This window comes from Eubalaena glacialis, chromosome 6 (assembly GCF_028564815.1).
Source record: "Eubalaena glacialis isolate mEubGla1 chromosome 6, mEubGla1.1.hap2.+ XY, whole genome shotgun sequence".
Lineage (NCBI taxonomy): Eukaryota > Metazoa > Chordata > Mammalia > Artiodactyla > Balaenidae > Eubalaena > Eubalaena glacialis.
In genome coordinates, this window is record NC_083721.1 from 99,922,431 (window position 1) to 99,943,139 (window position 20,709).

At 36.9% G+C, this 20,709-nt stretch overlaps 1 protein-coding gene across 1 annotated transcript in view; it reads left to right on the plus strand.

Annotated features, from left to right (window-relative positions):
* The window catches only part of SERPINI2 (serpin family I member 2), a 32,647-nt gene extending 22,794 nt beyond the window's left edge, over nt 1-9,853 (plus strand). Inside the window, exons 7-9 of the mRNA XM_061193461.1 lie at nt 2,592-2,678; nt 5,732-5,821; nt 9,777-9,853. Coding sequence (XP_061049444.1) covers nt 2,592-2,678; nt 5,732-5,821; nt 9,777-9,853 — 254 coding nt within the window. The remainder of the gene's footprint in view (nt 1-2,591; nt 2,679-5,731; nt 5,822-9,776) is intronic.
* Nucleotides 9,854-20,709: the final 10,856 nt, after the last annotated feature.

The following is a 20,709-nucleotide window of genomic DNA, read 5'->3' on the forward strand; positions in this document are numbered from 1 at the left end:
TAGTTCAAAAATAACTAAACAGAAAAAAAATGGATGAAGAGGGCCAATTTGTCCTAAGTTATCTGCCCTTTTTAAAATTCAGTCTTCTGTTTTATATATAAAAAAAACACACAACAGTCCTAATGATACAGGCTTGTCTGTCTGATGGGGTTGGATATCGTAACCCAGCATTATTGTGTATTCCTATATAAAATTTGGGCTTTGGAGAAGTATTCATTAATTTATGCACTCATCCATTATGTGAGTAAATGAATAGAATGAATGAGTTTTCCTGGCGGAGGAGGTGGGTGGGGTACACAGGTGACATAGCTGTTCATTATCACCTTCACGCATGATTTAGCTGCTTGTTCTCACACTGCCGGATAGATCTGACTTCTCTGACAATTTCATCAGCATCAGGAATGAGACAGTCAGAATTAAATACTGCAACAGGATGCTATCTAAGTGTGTCCTGGAATGCAGCCACCTCACCAACTTGAAATAAACCAAGCCATTTTTTAAACACCTCTTCCTCTTAAATTTCTTTCTGGCCTTCGGAAGCTCACTTGCTATATCTCAGACTTTCAAACAGCCACCCGCTCTGCAGATTCCCAGCAATTTGTGGCTTCTATAAAATCTCCTTTTACAAGAAGGTTTACGTAAGAATAAATGTCCAACATTTTTTGCTCTGCGTTGCCTATTTGAGTTGTTTTAACTACGTTAAAATATTCGTCTCAAAGTTTCCAAAATAACTCTTTTGAAAACATTTCATTCAAAACTTGTGAATGACATGAGTATAAGATAGTGTCTCTTTTGTGTAGCTATCACACAGCACTAGCATTGGACTGGTTCACAGTAGCCTTTAGCAAATGTTTATTGTCTACTTACAAATGGTAAGTAGGGATGGCAGGGAATTAATTTACTATTCTTCTGAAGACTAGAAATAGTGCCAGCCTTGGCTGTGGTTGTTCTATTTCAGGCAATAAGACAGAACCAAAGAATCAAAGTAGTTAAAACGTAGTTAACCCACACTAATGATGCGGATGCCCCCTTTTCTCCATCTTACATGTTTCTATCACTAGACATAGCCTTATCCATTGATTTATTTATTTGGTAAGTATTTATTGAAAGCCAACTATGTGCCAGGCAGTTTTCTAGAGTTGAATAAAATCTACAAATTCCCTCTTCTAATGAAGTTTACATCTGTTAGGGCAGATGGACAATTAACAAGTAATTAATTAATTAAATGGTGAGGTGATAGATGCTATGGATTAACTAAAATAGAGTCATGGGATAAAGAGATTTAGATCAGATAAGAGCAGAATTAGACATGGTGAGAAGGGACAATTGCTTTGAGGAAGTGTCATTTTTGCTGAGACCTAAGTAACAAGGGAGCCAATCAGGGAAAGTTCTGGGAAAAGGGATTTTAAGCAGAGGGAGAGGTGGGGCTAAAGTCTTGATGCTTGACCTTGTAGCTGGAGCTACTGGATGCGGAGAGGAGGGTAGGAGATCAGGATGAGAGGTAATCAGGGGCCCAGACAGAGTCATTACAAGCAGTTTGGAGTTATTTTTAGGAAGCCATTTTCTATGCAAATAATCCTTTGATGACTTCTCTCTATCTTGCCTGAGGGGATTTACTTTTCTGTAAGCTGTCAGAGCTGGTTCCCCTTGACTAAATTATTTCTTCATGAATCCTTCTAAATTCGGTCGTCTTGGTGGAGTCTACCTACGTCACATCAGCTTTCTCTCTCACGAGGGACAAAGCTCCTTTCTCTTCAAGTTTCAAGGCTCGCCTTCCTTTCCTCACCCTTTCGCCACCACTGAACTCACGACCATCTTTCCGTTGTCTCTCTGAGGAACATTGTCAGATCTATCATCTGGTCTGGACGCAGAGGGGTGGCAGGTGGCTTCTGAACTCATGGTTTCACTACCCCTTCTCAAGGAGACTCTTCACAGGTCACTATACCAGAAACGCTTCACACATACATCAATTCCACCAAGGGGAGGAGAGGGGCCTTCTCTCTCAGCTTGTATCCACGGCAGAACAAAACGTTACTAAGACACTATCTTACACTGAGAAATTTGACAGGTTTTAAAGCATAGCTCTGAAGCGATTTTGTAACAGATGACACAAAAGCTCTTTAGACTTTGATCGCCTCATCACTCTTGAAGGAAAGTAAATTTTGTTCTAAACTCAGATCAAAACCCAATATGGAATTTAAAAGGCAAGCTGGCTTTGAGGTCGAAGACATAGGGTGGGATTAATTCAAATCTGTAAAGCCTTTTTCATCTTGCCTGTAGACCATGACTAAGGGAGGCAAAACCCTTTGTCCATTCAAATATTTCACTTAGTGGGGTACGTGATTTGAGGCTTGTTGCCTTCCATCTTTATCTTTTATATCTGAGCTAAACTTGGTCTCTCCATATCTTCTCTACCTCATCTCTGCAAGAGCTAAACCTAAACCACATTTATCTCTAGCAAATTAACTAACTTGGAAAGAGTTTGGATTTTTTCCTTTTCTTTGTTCATTTGAAAATGTAATTCACTTGGGATCCAATAAGTAATAGCCCTGAGTTTTAACCCTTCAATGCACTTTCATATTTTCCTACAGATTCCTCTGAGGTGTATGTTTCCCAAGTCATGCAACAAGTTTTCTTTGAGATAAACGAAGATGGCAGTGAAGCTGCAACATCAACAGGTAGGACAAATGACGTCACAGCAAGCCAGGAGGAAGGACTGGAGGAAATGAGCGTGAGGGCGCTGCCACTCTGTGGTCCTCTGATCTCCTTTTCTCCTCCTGCTGTCCAGTACACTGAAGGAAGGGAAAAATGGCTATATAAGCTATTTATGCATCTGTGCGGCTGGAGTTTAAGGCAAAAGAAAAGGGAAGGGACTTGATTACGAGTTGAGGCTCATCTACTGATATCTACTTATTTGTAAATTGGATTACCTGCCCATTAGCAGATAGGACCCGTGGAGAAAACTTTAGGCTCAAACCTGAAATCATGATTGCTCAGCAGTGTTCACTCTTAAGAAACTGTATTAATTTCATTCTTCCTTTGCGCTCTTAGTCCCTACTTTTCTAATTTGACTCTTGTTATCTCTATGGCAGTGGCTCTCCAACTTAGCAGCACATTAGAGTCAGCTGAAGCGCTTTTAAAAATTCTGTGCCCAGACCGCACCCCAGAATAATTAGATCGGTATCTCTGCAAATGAGATTCAGCCTTCAGTATTTTCTTACCTTTCCCTAAGTGATAACAATGTGAATCCCAGGTTGAGAAACACTGCTCTGCGGTGACTTGGAGCCTATCCTTGCAACTGCGAGTGTAATGCATAGGCCAGCAGCATCAGTGCCCCTTGGGAAATAGTTAGAAATGCAGAACCTCAGGCTCAACTCCAGACCTACTAATCCAGCATCTGCATTTTCCGAGGTCTCTTGGTGACTTGTGTGCACATTACAGCTTGAGAACCACTTCTATAATATATTTCCTTGAACAAATGGCATTTTGAATAGTATCTGTGCTGCATAAAAGTAATACTCAAAAAATAATTGGAGAAAAGCCTTAAATTCAATTAGAAATGGAAGGGCAACTTTAATGAATTCCTCATAAGTCTATTTTAATTCTTCAGACCATTTGGACTTCAACCTGTATGTAAAAGATATGCATCCTTTAAATAGTCATATTGGTAAATTTATATCCACATTATTAATTTCTTGATTAATTTATAATGCTATGAAATGGTGATGGATTTTGACATCTGGGTGGGGCACACTGGACTCCCTCTACTGTTGTGTCGTCTCCTCAAGGACTTTGCATTACTGTGCTCAAGGAACTTAGATTGAAGGGGATGAGCTATTACAATCCTTGGAGAAATCAAAGGTGGCTTTAGGATGAAGTTGCTAGTTCACGTAGACAAATTTTCCACTTGCTTTTACACAGAATTGGAAGAGTCCTTATAGATCATTGTCTGAACCTCTCATTATGTCGGTGAAGAAACAGGCCCACGTGTGAAGTGGTTTGCCTAAGGTCATGCTAATAATAGACAGTAGGGTTTGGACTGAAATCAGGTTCCCTGACTTCAAGTTCAGAACTCTTTCTGCTATCACCTGATGCCTCTTGTTTTAAGTGTAGAGTTCTCTAAGAGGATGTAACAATCATTAAGGGATCAGCAGTGACCCTGATGTATCACACTTAAATAGTTAGTGTGAGTATTTTGACTTTCAGGCATCTACTCAATGGATACTCAGGAACAAAAGAACTCAAGTATTCACCCAAATGAGAATGGGCGTGATCCTGACTATGCTTTTCTGTATTATCTCATTAATTCAGACATGGATCTATATTCACTGGTAATTTGGTTATCATAGCCCTGATATTTCAGGTAGAAGAATGCCATGTATTTAATATTATTAAGGTTATTTTGGATTGTGCAGGGGATCAGAATATGCCACCCCCAAATATACCATTTTTGCAGAAGAGTTATTTTGAGCTGAAGGCAATTGAGAAACAGCAGATACAAAAAGAGCTCTCTACCCTCCTCTTACTTGTCTAAAATCAGGGCATAAATTTCCCTTGTGGAGGTATCTCCCTTCTTGTCTTCCATGCCAAGAGAGGGAACCTTTGGCCTAGGAGATGAAAGTTGCCACTGATATGAGTCTGCATAAGAAAACCTTGCTAAATAATCCTTATATACCATTAATTTTCCCCATATATTTACCTTCCCACAATTTACCACCCCTAGACACTCAAACCCCTTTTCCTTTGTGTAGTCACTTCTCCACAATTTACCACTTTTTGTTAAAATGATATAACCCCTTCTTTGGGTATTCGCTTCTTTTCTGTGAAGCTCCTGTGTGGATACAAAATAAAACCATTTCTTTTGTTAATCTGTCTTTTGTCAGTTTAATTTGCACACCCCAGTTACAAACAAAAAGCGTAGAGGAATAGTTTTTTCCTTCTCTACATTTGTTTTTCAATTCTGATCACGTGTTGCATTTTAAAAACTATGTTCATAGGTCTGAAAAAATTATACAAAATTATTACATTACTGGTAAATAAAACATCTGAATTGAGTGCAGAAATATTTAATCTAGAAAGAAAAACAATCCAGCCATTTAAATTTATCCACTCTGAAATATTGATAAATGCCACAATGGAGGAGCATGATACAAATTATTATAGTAAATAATTGTTAAGGCAGCAAACCTCTCCTTCTAATATCATAATAAAAAGCCCATACACATTCACAGCACAAATCCTAAAAGTTCTGAGCTCACAGAATAATTTTGGAAAAGTTAAAAAAAAATAAATTTGAAGTCAGATGTGATTACTGCAAGCCTGGAGAATAGAAATGAAGTACAAACATACCTGGATAGGAATTAGGAGTTGAAAAATTATGAGATAAATCATATAACGCAAATAAAAAGTGAGCAGAAAGTTACTGCTTAAAAGATGAAATTTTCAACTGCTTTCACTAAACTGAAACTAGTTCTGGCTTTCTTCTTCCTTGAGCATAAATGTGAAGTTAGAATTATTCAATGAGTAATGCAATATTTATTCTTCTGCTCTTCGATTTTTAAATTTATTCCAAATTTCTTTGTATTTAGAAAATGGTTATTTTTCCACATGTTAATTTCTCAAACAAAATGACCTTTCCTGTCTACAAAAAATAGTATGGACATTATGGATATATTTTCTTTACTGATCTTTTAATGTGCACATCTAAATAACTGTTGTCTCTATTTCATAGGCATACACGTCCCTGTGATCATGAGTCTGCCTCAAAACCAATTTATAGCAAACCATCCGTTTCTGTTTATTATGAAGAATAACCCAACAGGTACATTTTTGAGAATTCCCTGGGGGAACTGTTTAAGTTAAATAGACTTAGTCCTAGATGCTAATCTCAGTCTATACATCTGAAATCATTTGTTCTTTCAATTTATTGAATTTATTTTAACTTTTTTCAAAAATTTTTTAGTGTCTATTTCTTGAGTGCTTGTTTTGTACCAGGCATTGTGTTTTAAGAGATGACAGTGACCTAAAATAGAGCAATAGTAGTAATATCTGCCAAGATAGTTACTATACGTGCTGGTGATTTTAAATACCAATCTCGACAGCTAACACCATTCCAATAAGTTAGATATTTGATGAATAAAGACATAGATGCTCAGAGAGAGGTTGTGTAGTTTGTCTAAGGTCATACAACTGAAAAGTGGCAGAGTGAGAATAAGACTTTTTTGTTTCAGAAGTCAACTTTTCTTTCAATGATGCCACAATGGGAGTGGAAATTGGAAGTTGCACAGTTGTGAAAGGTTTCATAGGTAGATTCCAAAAGAATAAGTGACTAGCTATAGGCTCTGAGTGAGATGGAGGAGTCAAATATTATTCCAAATCTCCAATCTGGGCAATTGTGAAAGATAATGCACAAAAGGTAGGGGTACAAAATGTAGGGGTACAAAATGTAGGGGTAGTAGCCGATTGGACTGGCGTTGGACACAATGGCAACGTAAATGCAGATTGTCTGAGTAGATGTTTTTGCAATTTCTCTTATGAAAAAGAGAGGCCAGAAATGTGGATACAGTGAGGAAACTTTCTTTAAGTGTATATTTAGGACTTCTCAGGAGTCATAACCCCATGTGAGGACTATAAACCAGGGGAAAAGAGATGATATCTTATTCATTTCTTTATCCAGCCCAGTATTTGGCAAAGTGCCTTGCACTTAATATCAGTGCCCCTAGAGATTGAAGGTTTGGACTTGAGGTTCAAGTCCCAGCTTAATGAACTAATAGTTGTAAGACAAGTCACTTATACTTTCTAAGCCTTACTTTCCCCACTTCCTATTTGAACATAATATTAGTACTTATAGAGTTAAATAAAAGAATATATGAAACCTGTGACACTGCCTGGCACACAGTGTTCATTGTGAATACATCAATAAATGTAAATGAGTGAACGACTGAATAAATGAAGGAAGAAAAATGGAAATTTTCTCTATATAAATTGTTTTACGTGGAGAAGAGGCAGAGTTAATTTCAGAATCTGAATCTGTTAGATTAACTAGCAATACTGGCCCCCTAAGGGATATATGTCTCTTTTTTTTAAGTTCCATGAAACTAATGCTGAATGACCTTTCTGAAAGTTATATCTTGGAAACAATGGGACAGTTTCAGATTTGCTGAGATTGTATTAACACAACTTCAATTCTAGTAGTGGATGTGTCAGTGTTAAGAGATATTCTGAGTATGTCATTTGATCTATACACCTTTAACCTTAGGATAACTCTAATTTCTTGCCATCAGTGTGTAACTATTGAGTATGGAGAACAGAAAGAAATGAAGCTCATTGGGCATCAATGCACTAGGAAATAATGGTGTTTAGAATAATGATGTTTGGCTCTTTATTTTCCAAGTTGATGACTATGGACATGTAATAGCTATCAGTTAAACAGCAGTGAAAATTCAAAACCCAAAATAATTCACTTATTTATTTATTTATGATAATAATTAACTATCAGACCCTTAATGACAATTTCCACTGTTTTATGATCTCTATTGTAATGAGACTTTCTAAACTAGGGTTACTCCCTTAAAGTATTGTTTAAAATGAATGGCCACTCATTTATTGGAGGCTGTAAATTGTTGCCATATAAAATGTAGAATGGGTTATTACCTTAAGACAATACACATTCAGTGATTTATTTATTTTTCCTCTCACAAATGAACTGAAGAAATCATTGGGATTAACAAAGCTGGTGATTTAGCATGGTATAGTAAACTACTAAATGGCTTAATGATTTATATAAAATATATTCATTTGACAATTTCTGGAGCGTGAGGGTGAATGATTTTAGATTTAGTACAACCAATTTTTACCTAAATTTTAAATTTTGTTTTGGTCAACCAATCCTCTTATGCAAGATCCATACATTACTTGTATTTTCCTATCAGTATTTGACTTCCTATCATATATATTTCAGTATATTCATCCAAACCTCTTACCAAGCCAAACTTCTAGGGAAATGAAGGACAATTTTTCTTCTTTTAGGCTGAGGGTATAGGCCAGCGTTAGAGACTTTCAGAAGAAAATTGTCAAAGATGCTACATGAAATGTGCCATTTCTCAGAAAGTAGTGAATCATGGTTTTGAAACTGACAGTACTCCATACATAATAAAAAAATGTTGTGTTTATAACTCTTTCAGGTCGTGGGTTGAAAGGAGAAGCAGACTGCAGGGTATTCACTAAGAAATCTTTTTTTCTAGGTCATTAGCTTTGGTTATGCTATTGTATTTTTACATTATGAAGTAAAAACTGCTTCCATCTGATGGAGATGTTTTATAACTATATTGATTAAATATGAGGGACACTTCTTAAGAAGTGGGCATGAAAAGAAATGTGGAAACAACAATGATTTCTGCTTCAGCCTGCCTCTGAATCCACTGTGACTATGTCAAGGAAGATTTCACTAATCTGTCCAATTTAGTAGTGAGTAGATTGGTGATTGCATGAAGACTCTACTCAAAATGTGGGTCTCTTGGTCAAAAAACAGATTGAAAAGGCTGGGACAAAGGGCTGTTATGTAATGTCCTATACTTCTCAGTGTTTAAAACTTTAAATTATTATCTTCAATTTATGAGGTTAGTTTCTATGAAAGTTACTTTAAAAATTCCCCAAGCAAGCAATTCTGGTAAGCATTTTAATGCCATAGAATTATAAAGACACAAGAGTTACTATTGATTCCTATTGTGGCTAAATATAGTATACATCCTGAGGAAGTTATGTATCTCTATCTATCTGAAAAATAGAGTATTTGTTCTCTTGTGTTTGGGGAATTATTCTGAGATTTTTGAGGCAAAGTATTATTAATTATAATCATAAAAAGAAAAAAATCTGCTAAAGATTATGTCTATTTCCATGTTATTGATTCCTTTAAGACTGTGTCTGTCTTTGGACTGAACAGTAAGGAGTTAATGAAAAAGGGTTCTTCCTTTTTATTTCATTTCTGCCATTGTTATTTCAAATACATGTAAGCTTTAATATTATGTAAAATTTTATTTTATCACTTTTGAAATAAACCTTTATTACATATGACTTTAAGGGACATAACTCAAGGCAACGCTTGACATTGAACCACTTCCCTTACCCTAGTTGAAAAGAAAGGTGAATGGATTTTAACACATCATTTATTTCTGTTTTGTCCTCTAGTTCTTAGTTCCATTTCGCTTGCACACACAGAATGGCTGGAAACAGATGTTTATGTGTTTACATTTATGCTTTATACTATATCACCGGTGAGGATTTGAAAGCACTAGAGATGTGAAAATATTGTCTTTAACAGTAAGCTTTGATTCAGAGCTGAAGGAAGAGATCTGAGAAGCTGCACTTTTAACCCCAATGGTTTATATTACATGCATAAAGAGATGACTGCTAATACCTTAAATTTAAAATGCGTCCATGCTCATCACCATTTTATTATTCTATGTTTGCCTGACTGAGTCTCTATATTTAGAAGAACACCTCTCTGTCACTTTATTTTTGCCCTCCTTTATGAAAAACAGGACTAATGCATTTTCCATGACAAGCTGTTGTGGGTGTTAATTTACTTCATAAATTATAAGAAAATGATTAATAATGATATAATTATCTATTTTAGACAAAGGAGTGGGTTTTGCTATTAGACATTGCCTATTTACCTTATAGAGAAAAAAGACAATGATTTGTTAAAATATTAAGAAATATTAATTATTGTCATTTTTTTCTCCAGAAATTCCGAAATTTTTATTTTCTTTTCCTAGATTCAATTTTGTTTATGGGGAGGGTGACAAATCCTGACACCCAGAAGATGAAGGGAAGAGATTTGGATTCACTGTGAATGAAAAGCACAGCCTCAGAATATAGAAAATAGTTGATTGGCGAAATATCATCAAATATTTTCTATATATCTTTTTCTGTTTTAAACTGTGATTTTATTAATCTGTATTCATAAATAAATGAAATTATGCATTAAATGTTTTTGTTCTTTCTGTATTTTTATAGAGTATACATGAATCAAAAGCAGTGAACTTACATAAGATATTAATTTTAATGTGTTAGAACAATCCATCTAAGATAGCTTAGATATCAGATTCCTGTCTTAGATATCAAAGGCTGTATTCCTAAAAGACTGGACTATCCAACTCCCAGGCATAGCAGCATTATCCAGACCATGGGGAAGTAAGGTCAAGAGAGAGTGGGTATGCTGGTGCCTCTCTGTGGTCCAACCTGAGATACAAAAATCCAGTACCCATGACAGTAGACAAACTTTGAGTATGTAGTTAATCTTAACTTGATACTCCATGTCTTGTGTTTAACAGTTGCCTTATTTCAATACCTTTGGGGACATATCAATTTTTTCTTCTGATTTATGCTTTAAACATGTAAAAAAGTAGAAATGATGAGAACTTTTATAAAACTTTCCTGTACATGAAGGTGGCAGCTAAATTAGCCTGATTCAGGATGCTGACCTTCCATGATTTTATAACATTGAGCTAATGGCAGTGTTAGAGCCAAGATTGTAATCTACAAATATTAAATGCAAGACACTTCCTCTGATGTCAGATGTAAATATCCCAAATAATACTACATTCTAATGACTTTATATAAAGTGTTTCACAGTTTTCCCATTTTTATGTTAGGGATGTAAAGTGTCCTTTTGTTTGTGTTGGCAATTCTCTGCAGAGAGTTTAATGATAATGGCTATCCATTGTTGAGCCCTAATTTTGTGGTAGGCACTGAAGTAAGCACTTTTTTGGGCATTATGTTAAATGCATGAAAGATCCTATGAGATACTATTACCCCTCCTCCTGATGAAGAAACTGAAGCTCAAAGACATTATATAAATTAGTCAAGAACATATAGTAAATAAATATGGTGGTCTTTACCGTATTTCTAAGTTTGAACTCAGGACTGTCTGAACTAGGAGACTGTGACCGTAATCACTGAGTTAAAATCCCTCCAATGTAAGTCCTTTAAAGTAGCACAGGTCTTCCCCTGCAACTTTGTGCTGTCTGGTCTCCAACGTCTAGGTGTCCATCTATAGCAAAACCTAGAGCAATACTCAAGACATTATGAAGACAACTTTAGAACTAATTGGGATGGCTTAAAACCATAACATAACTTAAAGAAATGTTAGTTTTCCTAGACTGTCAACTCCAGCTTACTTAGATATAACACAGATATAAATGCTAATATGTATGTTCATGATATATCACAAGTTTGTTCCTCACCATGGAACTGGTTTAGAAATATGCTTCCTTGATTTAGGAAGAAGAGCATAATACACTGTTAAGAGGACAGCAGTTTTATTCAGGTCTGTCCAAATTCCTGTTTTCCCTGGATTGCATGAGTTCTTATGCTCCTCTTCCACGTGTTATGTGTTAATCTGCTCTGGAGAGTCATTCATTCTTTCCCCAAATATTTATTGAGCTTCCACTGTGTTCCAGGTACTGTTCTAGGCACCAGGGAGAGACCAGTGAACAAAACTGATAAGGTCTCTGCCCTCATCAAGCTGGCAATTTACTGGTGGCAGAAAGACAGTGAACCAGTGAAGAAATAAAACAGGATAAGGAAAGAAGAAGGGCTTTATAAAATGAGATAATGTAATCAGGTGACTGCCCAGGTTTCACTTTAAGTACACGTGTTCATATGTCCCTAATATAAATGCTTTTCTTCAACAAGATCTGCTAAATGTCTGCCTCAGTTTCCCTACTATGGAGCCCAACTTTGCATAGTTGCTGTTTTCTCCTCTGATTTCATGCTCTACATCTGGTAAATATTATTTGCCTTACAAAAGGAGAGAGTTTAAGCTCCTTATAGGAGAGAGAGTAGCCTTCTGGTGTGGATTCAAGCTGAAAATCTCCCCTTCCCCCATTCCAGACACACAGTTGTCAGAGCACTTCCAAGATTAAAACCTTAATCTTCACTTTCATTGCAATTAACTCAGTAGTTATTATAGTTCCATATTACAAAGGTTAGAAGGGTCTGGAATATATTTATAATATATATGTGTATTTATTTATTTATGAAATAAGTATGAAATAGTTTTCACTGCCAAGCTATATGAAATCTTTAAGATTCATAACAGTACGTAATCTATGTGGATAAAAATATTGTCAAATTAATAGCCCTCGTAAAAGTTTAATACATCATATATATATATATGTTTTTTTTTTTTCTTCTTTGAGGCAAAATGGCCATTAAAGTATTAATATATTTTTTGGAAATTACGGAATTAGGTTTCATTGACTTCACATAGTTATAATTCATGGCATATTTCAGAGGAAGGAGTCTGCTACATTAGGAAGTGGGACCTGGCAAGTCAAAGGTCTGAGATAATAAACAATTTCTATTTTGGGGGGTGAGGTTTATAGAATTCTCCTGAATTGGTTAATAAAAACCTGGAAACCTTGAAAGATACGGAGAAAACTTTAGGCAAATTTTGTTAGAAGCCAGTGCTTTGGACCTCTGGAAATAGGATATTTCTCACAGGACGGCCTGAGACACACCCTAGAAGGGGTAAGTCCACCTGAGCTGTGGATCCTGAGACTGACTCCATGAATAGGGTGGAAAAGTGGACCTACCTACTCAGAGCACTTTTTCCTCCTGCCATTCCTTTTTTTTCTGGCTCCTTGTGTGATCATCTCTAAATCTGAAGCCTAAATTCAAGAGGTCAAAAATCCAGTTTCTTTCTCTTTTTGATGCCTCAAGTGACCACCTTGATGGCATATAATATAAAGGAAATGAAAGATGATATATTTTTCACTGTCTAACGTTATATTTTTGGCTTGTCACCTCAATTCTCTGGAACTTCTATGTCCTCACCTGTACAGTGAAAAGTTGGACAAATCCTATTTAAGTCCTTTTTCCAAAGTCTTATGTTTGTAAATCTTCTCAACAAAGATACATTTGGAATAATGTCTTTTGAGTCAATGTTGTCTATAAGCAGTGTTTTTTCATAAAATAAAACAAAAATCCAGGATGCATCTCTCAGTAGAATTTTGGTCCATGATATTATCTTTAACTATTTACAGTTGTTTCTTTTTAAAGAAATAGTTTATTGGAGTATAGTTGATTTACAACGTTGTTTTAGTTTCAGGTGTACAGCAAAGTGATTCAGTTATGCATATACATATATCAACTCTTTTTCAGATCTTTTCTCATATAGATTATAAAAAATGATACAGTTGTTTCTTCATAAGTTTGAGATTTAATTTTTAGAAATAGAATGCACATAAAACAATTTTACCATTGTGGCAGAGACCCCTATCTAGTGAAGACTTTTGAGCGTGGTTTTGAGGTACAGAGATGTTGCTGGGCAGTGGCAGCCTAGCTGAGGACTTCATTTCTCCTACCATTGCATTTATCTAAGTGGACCCTTGTAATTAGTTCTCCTTAGTGGAATTTGAGTGGAGGTGAGTGTGTCACTTGTGAGCCCAAATGATTAAGAAATAAATGTCCCTCTCTAACTGCTCTCTTCTCCTGTACCAGCTAGATGCCAATGCTCAAGGCCACCCTGGAAGCTCTATTTAGAAGATGACAGAGCCTCTGTTAGCCTGGGTTCCTCTGTCATCGTGTGTCCGGATCCTCTCTGCTGCCAGGGCCAAAGTCAATTAGGAATATCTACCGGCCTGGGACTGATGTGAGCAAGAGTTACATTTTCATTGAAATTTAAGAGGTTGTAAGTGACAATAGTGAGTGTTAATTTGGTACCTTTAATGGGATGCTTTTGTAAAGTATGGAAAGTATGTGGTGTAATTTGTAGTTGAACAGCAAAAACAATGACAGCAACAATAAGAACACAGACAGAGCAGGCTGAAAGCAGCAGTTTGTTAAGCTGTGGAACTATTTGGTAACTGTTGCCTGTGATAACCTGGAAAGTAAACCATGTGTATACAGACCCAGTATCTAGCTAGAGACTACATTTCATATCTCTCTTGAACTTGAACTTGGTAGACTACTTGACCTGTCCTCACCAGGTGGAATATGAGCAGAAATGTTATGTGTCCTTTCTGGCCACAGTGGTGAGGAAGCAAGTTTGCCTACTTTTCTTTCTCTTTTGTTCACTCTGTGGGCTGCATATCAACATCACGGATAACATTGAAAGCCTGACAAGGCATCTGGAAGATGACAAATCTCCATCAGCCTGGGTCCCTGAATAATTACATGGATCACAGCCGTTCTATTCTCTGCCCATCACCCTTGACCAGGGACTCCCATACTGGACTCTACCAGGAACAAGAAATATGCCACGTGATGTTAAGCCACAGGAGCTGGGTGCCTAGTGCTCAAGAAAGTAGCACACCTATGTTTCTAATACATGTTTTCCATGTATTAGTCTGTACTGTACGTTTTCTCATCCTGGTGCTGACACCTGGTAAGACAAAATTCTGGAATGCTATTTCATTTTGGCTAATTCTGAGAAAGAAGTACAGGAATGATCCAGTGCCTTTTCCCATGCAAACTGCTCAGCTCCATGGTAAAAATGTATCTTCACCAAAAGAGAGGAAGGATGTAAAATGCAGAAAGCTCACTAATGGGGTGCTTTGCTGGCTGCCGCATAGCTCTCTTGATTGAGACTCTTTTCACAATATAAAACCAGCCTTTACCTCCTAGTTACACTGTGTGTGTGTGTGTGTGTGTGTGGTGTGTGTGTGTGGTGTGTGTGTGGTGTGTGTGTGTGTGGTGTGTGTGTGTGTGTGGTGTGTGGTGTGTATGTGGGGTGTGTGGTGTGTGTGTGTGGGGTGTGTGTGGTGTGTGTGTGTGTGGTGTGTGGTGTGTGTGGGGTGTGTGTGGGGTGTGTGTGTGTGGTGTGTGTGTGTGTGGTGTGTGTGTGGTGTGTATGTGGTGTGTGTGTGTGGTGTGTGTGTGTGTGGTGTGTGTGTGGTGTGTGTGGTTTGTGTGTGGGGGGTGTGTGTGGTGTGTGTGTATGTGTGTGTGGTGTGTGTGTGTGGGGTGTGTGTGGTGTGTGTGGTGTGTGTGTGGGGGGGTGTGGGGTGTGTGTGTGGTGTGTGTGTGTGGGGTGTGTGTGCGTGTGTGTGTGGGGTGTGTGTGGTGTGTGTGTGTGGTGTGTGTGTGCGGGTGTGTGTGTGGGGGGGTGGTGTGTGTGTGTGTGTGGTGTGTGTGTGTGTGTGTGTGGAAGTGGGAGGTGGAGGTTGAGGATATCTTTAAAGATTTGTCCTGAAAAGATTTTTGACTAATATAAAAAATTATGCCTACTTGCAAGGGATGCAGATGTGGCCTCGCTAATGATTCTTAAAAGCATGTGCTCAATGATTCACAGAAAATGACAGAAAAAAGCTGGTCTTAGAAGATCTCAACAAGCATTTGTGGAGCTCAAAACAGATTTTCTTTTGGATTCTATATACATATTAGATTTGAATTCTTTAGTTTGTCATGGCTTGTATCACATTATTCATATTCTTTGTATCCATGAAACTATACAGAGAAAAATTTCTGGCAATTAAATTTCAATTTTGTAATTAATGGTAGCTTATACTTACAGAGGTCCTACTATCACTGAGTAAAGTATATACAGTATCTTACATAATCCTCGCATTTCTGCCCCACCCTTTGCAAAATGAGAAAATTGAAACCAAAATATTAAGATACTTTGCTCAAGGGCATGCATGGAGTATAAATTTGGTGTTTGAACTCTGGTTCTCTGACTCCAGACCTCACGTCTTAATCACTAAGCCAGTAGTTCTCACACTTCAGTGTGCATCAGAATCACCTAGAGGGCTTGTCAAATCACAGATTGCTGGTCCCTACCTCAGGGTAGGTGAGCCACCCTGGGAGGTCTGGATTGGGTCCTAAGTATTTACATTTCTAACAAGTTTCCAGATGGTGCTGATGCTACTGGTCTGGGAACCATACTTTGAGAACCACTGAAGTAAGATAAACTGCTTCTCTTCTATGATTTTTTTTTTGCTATAATTAGAATGATCCGATAGTCAGTACAATTTGAAAGAAGCCACCAGAACACAAGATTCAGTGAAGAAAAAGACCAATGAGAAAAGATTACATTAAAATCCAAATGAAAGGGGGGCTTCCCTGGTGGTGCAGTTGTTAAGAATCCGCCTGCCACCTCAGGGGACACGGGTTTGAGCCCTGGTCCAGGAAGATCCCACATGCCGCGGAGCAACTAAGCCCGTGCGCCACAGCTACTGAACCTGCACTCTAGAGCCCACATGCCACAACTACTGAAGGCCGCGCGCCTAGAGCCCGTGCTCCGCAACAAGAGAAGGCACCGCAATGAGAAGCCTGGGCACCGCAACGAAGAGAAGCCCCCGCTCGCGGCAACTAGCGAAAGCCTGCGCGCAGTAACGAAGACCCAACGCAGGGGAAAAAAAAGAAAAAAAAATCCAAATGAAAGGAGGTAAATAAATTACAAACGTGATGACTCTTCATTGCATGAAGAATAAAACCAAGACTCTGCAGCCAATATTCAAAGTCTTTCATAATTTAATCCCAGACTTCTAGACTAAGACTAGTCTAGCTTCTAGACTAAGCTTCACTCATCTGTGCTTGGTCATCCAGCACCTCTCCGATCTCTCACCTTGGGTGGTGTCTACTAAAGCTGCTTCCTTTGACTGGAAATGCTTTTCTCTTCTGTCTGTCAAAGCTCTAATTGAGCTTCAGAACTTAGTCCAAATATTTCCTTTCCTAAAAATGCCATCCAAGTCTTTCTTGATTTCTACTTCTTCCCTCCAACATTCTCCCCTGTATCATAAGAGTTATTTGAGTTGCTCATATAACAATGGGCCCAGGAAGAGTTGTGTGTTTTTTAATTTCATCGTAATAAAGCCTTATTCACATTTGTTTCTCCTAGGACCTAGGACTCTGCTGCATCCTGGCAGTTGCTCAGTGAGGGGGTCATCAAATCGAAGTTATTAAAGAACTTTGTTAGAGTCACCAATTCAGGTATATGTTTGCCTTATCAGACTGTATGAGGACCCCAAAATTGTAGATAATTGTGTAAGGTAGAATTTGTTTCAACCATGAATAACAGTGACTCAAAAAATAGTGACTTGAAATAACAAAAGTTCACTGACTGGGGGCTGTCAGTCCATGGCTGGTATAGAGGTCCCACGACTATCAGAGACTCAATCTCCCTCAGTAATTCCATCCCTATGGTGTTGTATCTTAGTCAGCTCAGGCTGCTACAACAAAATGCCATAGACTGGGTGGGCTTAACACAGACATTTAATTCTCACAGTTCTTGAGGCTGAGAAATGCACAATTAAAGTGTTCCCTTTAGGTAATGTGGCCCTGTTCTCTAACTGCTTTTCAGCAATTTGGTAACAATGTGCTGTGATGTTATCTTCATTGTGTTTATTCTGCTTGGGGTTGTTGTCCTTATTGGATTCATGGATTAATAGTTAATATCAGTTTTGGAAATTTTTGGCCATTATTTTTCCAAACATTTTTTCCTCTCCCCTCCTCTTCCGGACTTCAATTGCATGTATGGTAACTGCATAGCATCACTCCACAGGACACTGTAGCTTTGTTTATGTTTTTATTTATAAGTTGGTTTGCATAGATTCCATTTTAATATATTTAAAGTTCATTAATCTTTTCTTCTGTAGGGTCTAATCTTCACTGAATTCCATCTAGTAAAATTTTGATTATATTATATTTTTAGCTCTAGAAGTTTTACTTTTAAAAAACCTTCCATTTTTCTCCAATTTTTTAAAGGTTTTCCTTTAGATCCTTAAATATATTTATAATAGCTATTTTAAGCCCTTGTCAGCTAAATCCATTATCACTGTTATTTTGGTTGATTTTCCTTTTATTGATGGATCACATTTCTGCTTCTTTGCATATATAGTGATTCTGATTAGGTGCTGGTCATTGTTAATGTTTTTATTATGTTGCTGTGATCTGGATTTTGTTGCCTGACTTTAAAGAGAGCTGAGTTTTATTTTAGCAGCCATAAATTACTTGCAGATCAGTTTGATGTTTTCAAGGCCAAAGACAGAAAATTCAGCTATATACAGAAAATGATAACATGAAAGGGAAGAATATGATTTGCATGTAAAAGGGTTAAGTCTTAAAAGAACTGGAAGCTGCTGACATTGCTTTCCCTGCTGATTGTTAAAGTCAACATAAATAGTTACTTATAGTTTAATATCCATATTTTCTCATCTTGTCTCCACCTTGGAAAAAAACATCTAGAATTCAACAGGGAAAAAGTAGATACATGTTTTCCTCCATGTCTTGTGCAATGTTTCACTGCAATCCAGGTAGGCTACTTCTTAAATTGATTTCCCTGCCCTTAACATCACCTTGAAGTGTTGTACCTGTCCAGAGTGGAGAAAAGAATAAGGAGGTAACTTTCGATATCTTTATAAATATTGAATTTGACATGGAACTAATCATCTGAGAACAGATAGAATATGATTAAGGGAGTTCTACTCTGGTGCATTTTCAAAAGACTGTTAAGAGAGGAAATTGTGTTGGATCAAATTATCTAGAGATTATTGAAGAAAGATAATTTGGGAGTTGGGGTGTTTGAGCTTTCTCAGATGTACCAAATCACAGCATACATTTTCCTTTTAGAGATGTATAGAATTCTGCAATTCGATTTTGACTAGTATATTTATTTATATACTTATTGTACCAGTAGGTTAGGATAAAAAATATATCAAATTGAAAAATGCTAGAATAGTCCAATTCTATATGTGAGCATTCAAAGGAAAAAGGTAATGTTACCTTAGTCTTCTAAGACACTTAATAAAGTAAGTTACTAATTTATTCATTCTATCTATCGGACAATGAAAAGTTAACAAACTAGTCCACTATATGGATAGATTATATAAGCTTTTTCAGATTCAATTTAAATTTCACCAAAGTATTTTATGCATTAGCAAATTTATAATAGGAAAGTAATTTTCCCTTCAGAAATTAGTGGTATAAGATGCCACAAATATGTGAATTTTTTTAGTTTAGTTAAAAGCCAAAACAAAAAGATTTACTTTTTGTAAAATATTTAGTATTTTATTTTTTGATTGTTAGATTAATATTGTGGTTTTATAGTGTATGGCAGTACTTTTTGAAGTATGGTCTAGGAACTCTTGAAAGTACCTGAGACTCTATGAGTCTGAACTATTTTCATAATAATATTATGAAAGTATTTGCCCATTTCACTCTCAGTCTCTCATGAGCGTGGGCTGGAGTTTCCATAGGCTACATGCGAAATATATGATACTGCAACAGATTGAATGCAGATAGATACGAAACTATAGCTGTCTTCTATTAAACGAGCTATAAAAAGGAGATATGAAAAATATAAACACCTGCTACTCTTCCCTGTGATTGTTTTAAAATTTGGAAAATGTAGTTTTTTAAAATAAAGATACATAATTTATGTTAACATGTCATAGGTTTATTATTGCTATTTTAAAATGAACTAATATAAATATTTTAAAAAATTGCTCAGTTTTATTCTTTAGTATGAAAAATATTTACCTCTCTGGTGTGCTCAGTGATTTTTAAGTGTGGAAAGATACCCTGAGACCAAAATTCTTGTAAACCCCTAGGGTATATTTACATAGGCCACACTGATAGGAGATGGTTAAAGATTACAAAAACAAAAACAAAAAAAAATGAGATGACTGATGGGTGGAAGAAGTAGCAGCATAAGTCTGGGAACCAGGAGTGTACGGTACTGTGAGATAGGCACATCATAGAGATATCTGCATAATGTGGGTAACTATTTCAAGTACTACTGTGCCCCAGCCCCCCAATTTTTTCTCATACCAGAAAAAGAAACAGAATAGCTATAAAATCCTTTACATGACTGCAGGACAGATGGACTGCAGAGCATGACTACAGAGCAGAATATAGCCATAGGAAGGGCAACAGAGAGTTAATGCAATTAAAAAAACTACGTGTGTGTGTGTGTGTGTGTGTGTGTGTGTATTTTTTCCCCTGCAGAGAACATGCATTAAAAGAAGAGCAAGACTCATCTTTATCTACCCAGTGTTTGCAGAGTTCTTTACAGGGTAAATTAGAAATTCAAGTAATGTTTAGTCAAGGCTCTCTGGCTACAGAAACCTACCATGCTGAAACAGGAAAGAGGATTTATTTGAGGATATAGGGGTATTTTGATTACCAAGGGAGAAACTGCAGCCAAGTTTCAGGAAGGACAAGAAACTGGAAGTAACCAACAAGTGTTCAGGAGGTTATTAAAGCATTACCGTTTTTTTTTTGGAACACTATGGTTTCTCATCTTTGCCTCTCTTTGGGATCCTGATAAATTCATTTGTCTCTGTAGATCAGCTTTTTTGCTGCTTTATGCATATGGTTAAGTATGAAGTAAGTTCCCACGTAAGTTTCCACATTTACAAGCCAACCCACCAGCAGAGGCTGGCTAGCATCACTGAATTCCAATTCCAGATTATTCCAGCTTGCAATAATCTGATTAGCCCAATTTGGGTTATATGTTCAGCCCTGATTAACATAGTTATTGCTTACAGGTATTTAGGGGCTGATGTTCATGAAGGAATATAAATTAGGTCTCAGAGAAGTGCCTTGAGAGCTGGACAAACACTGACTTTCACTAGAAATAAGAGACATGTAATTATATGCTACAGATTTCTACTTATATCTAAGTAACTTAGTTACCCTACCCAGAGTCTCAGTCAATCATGATATCAGCACATAATCACTACAGTTTTAGTAATTGGCATA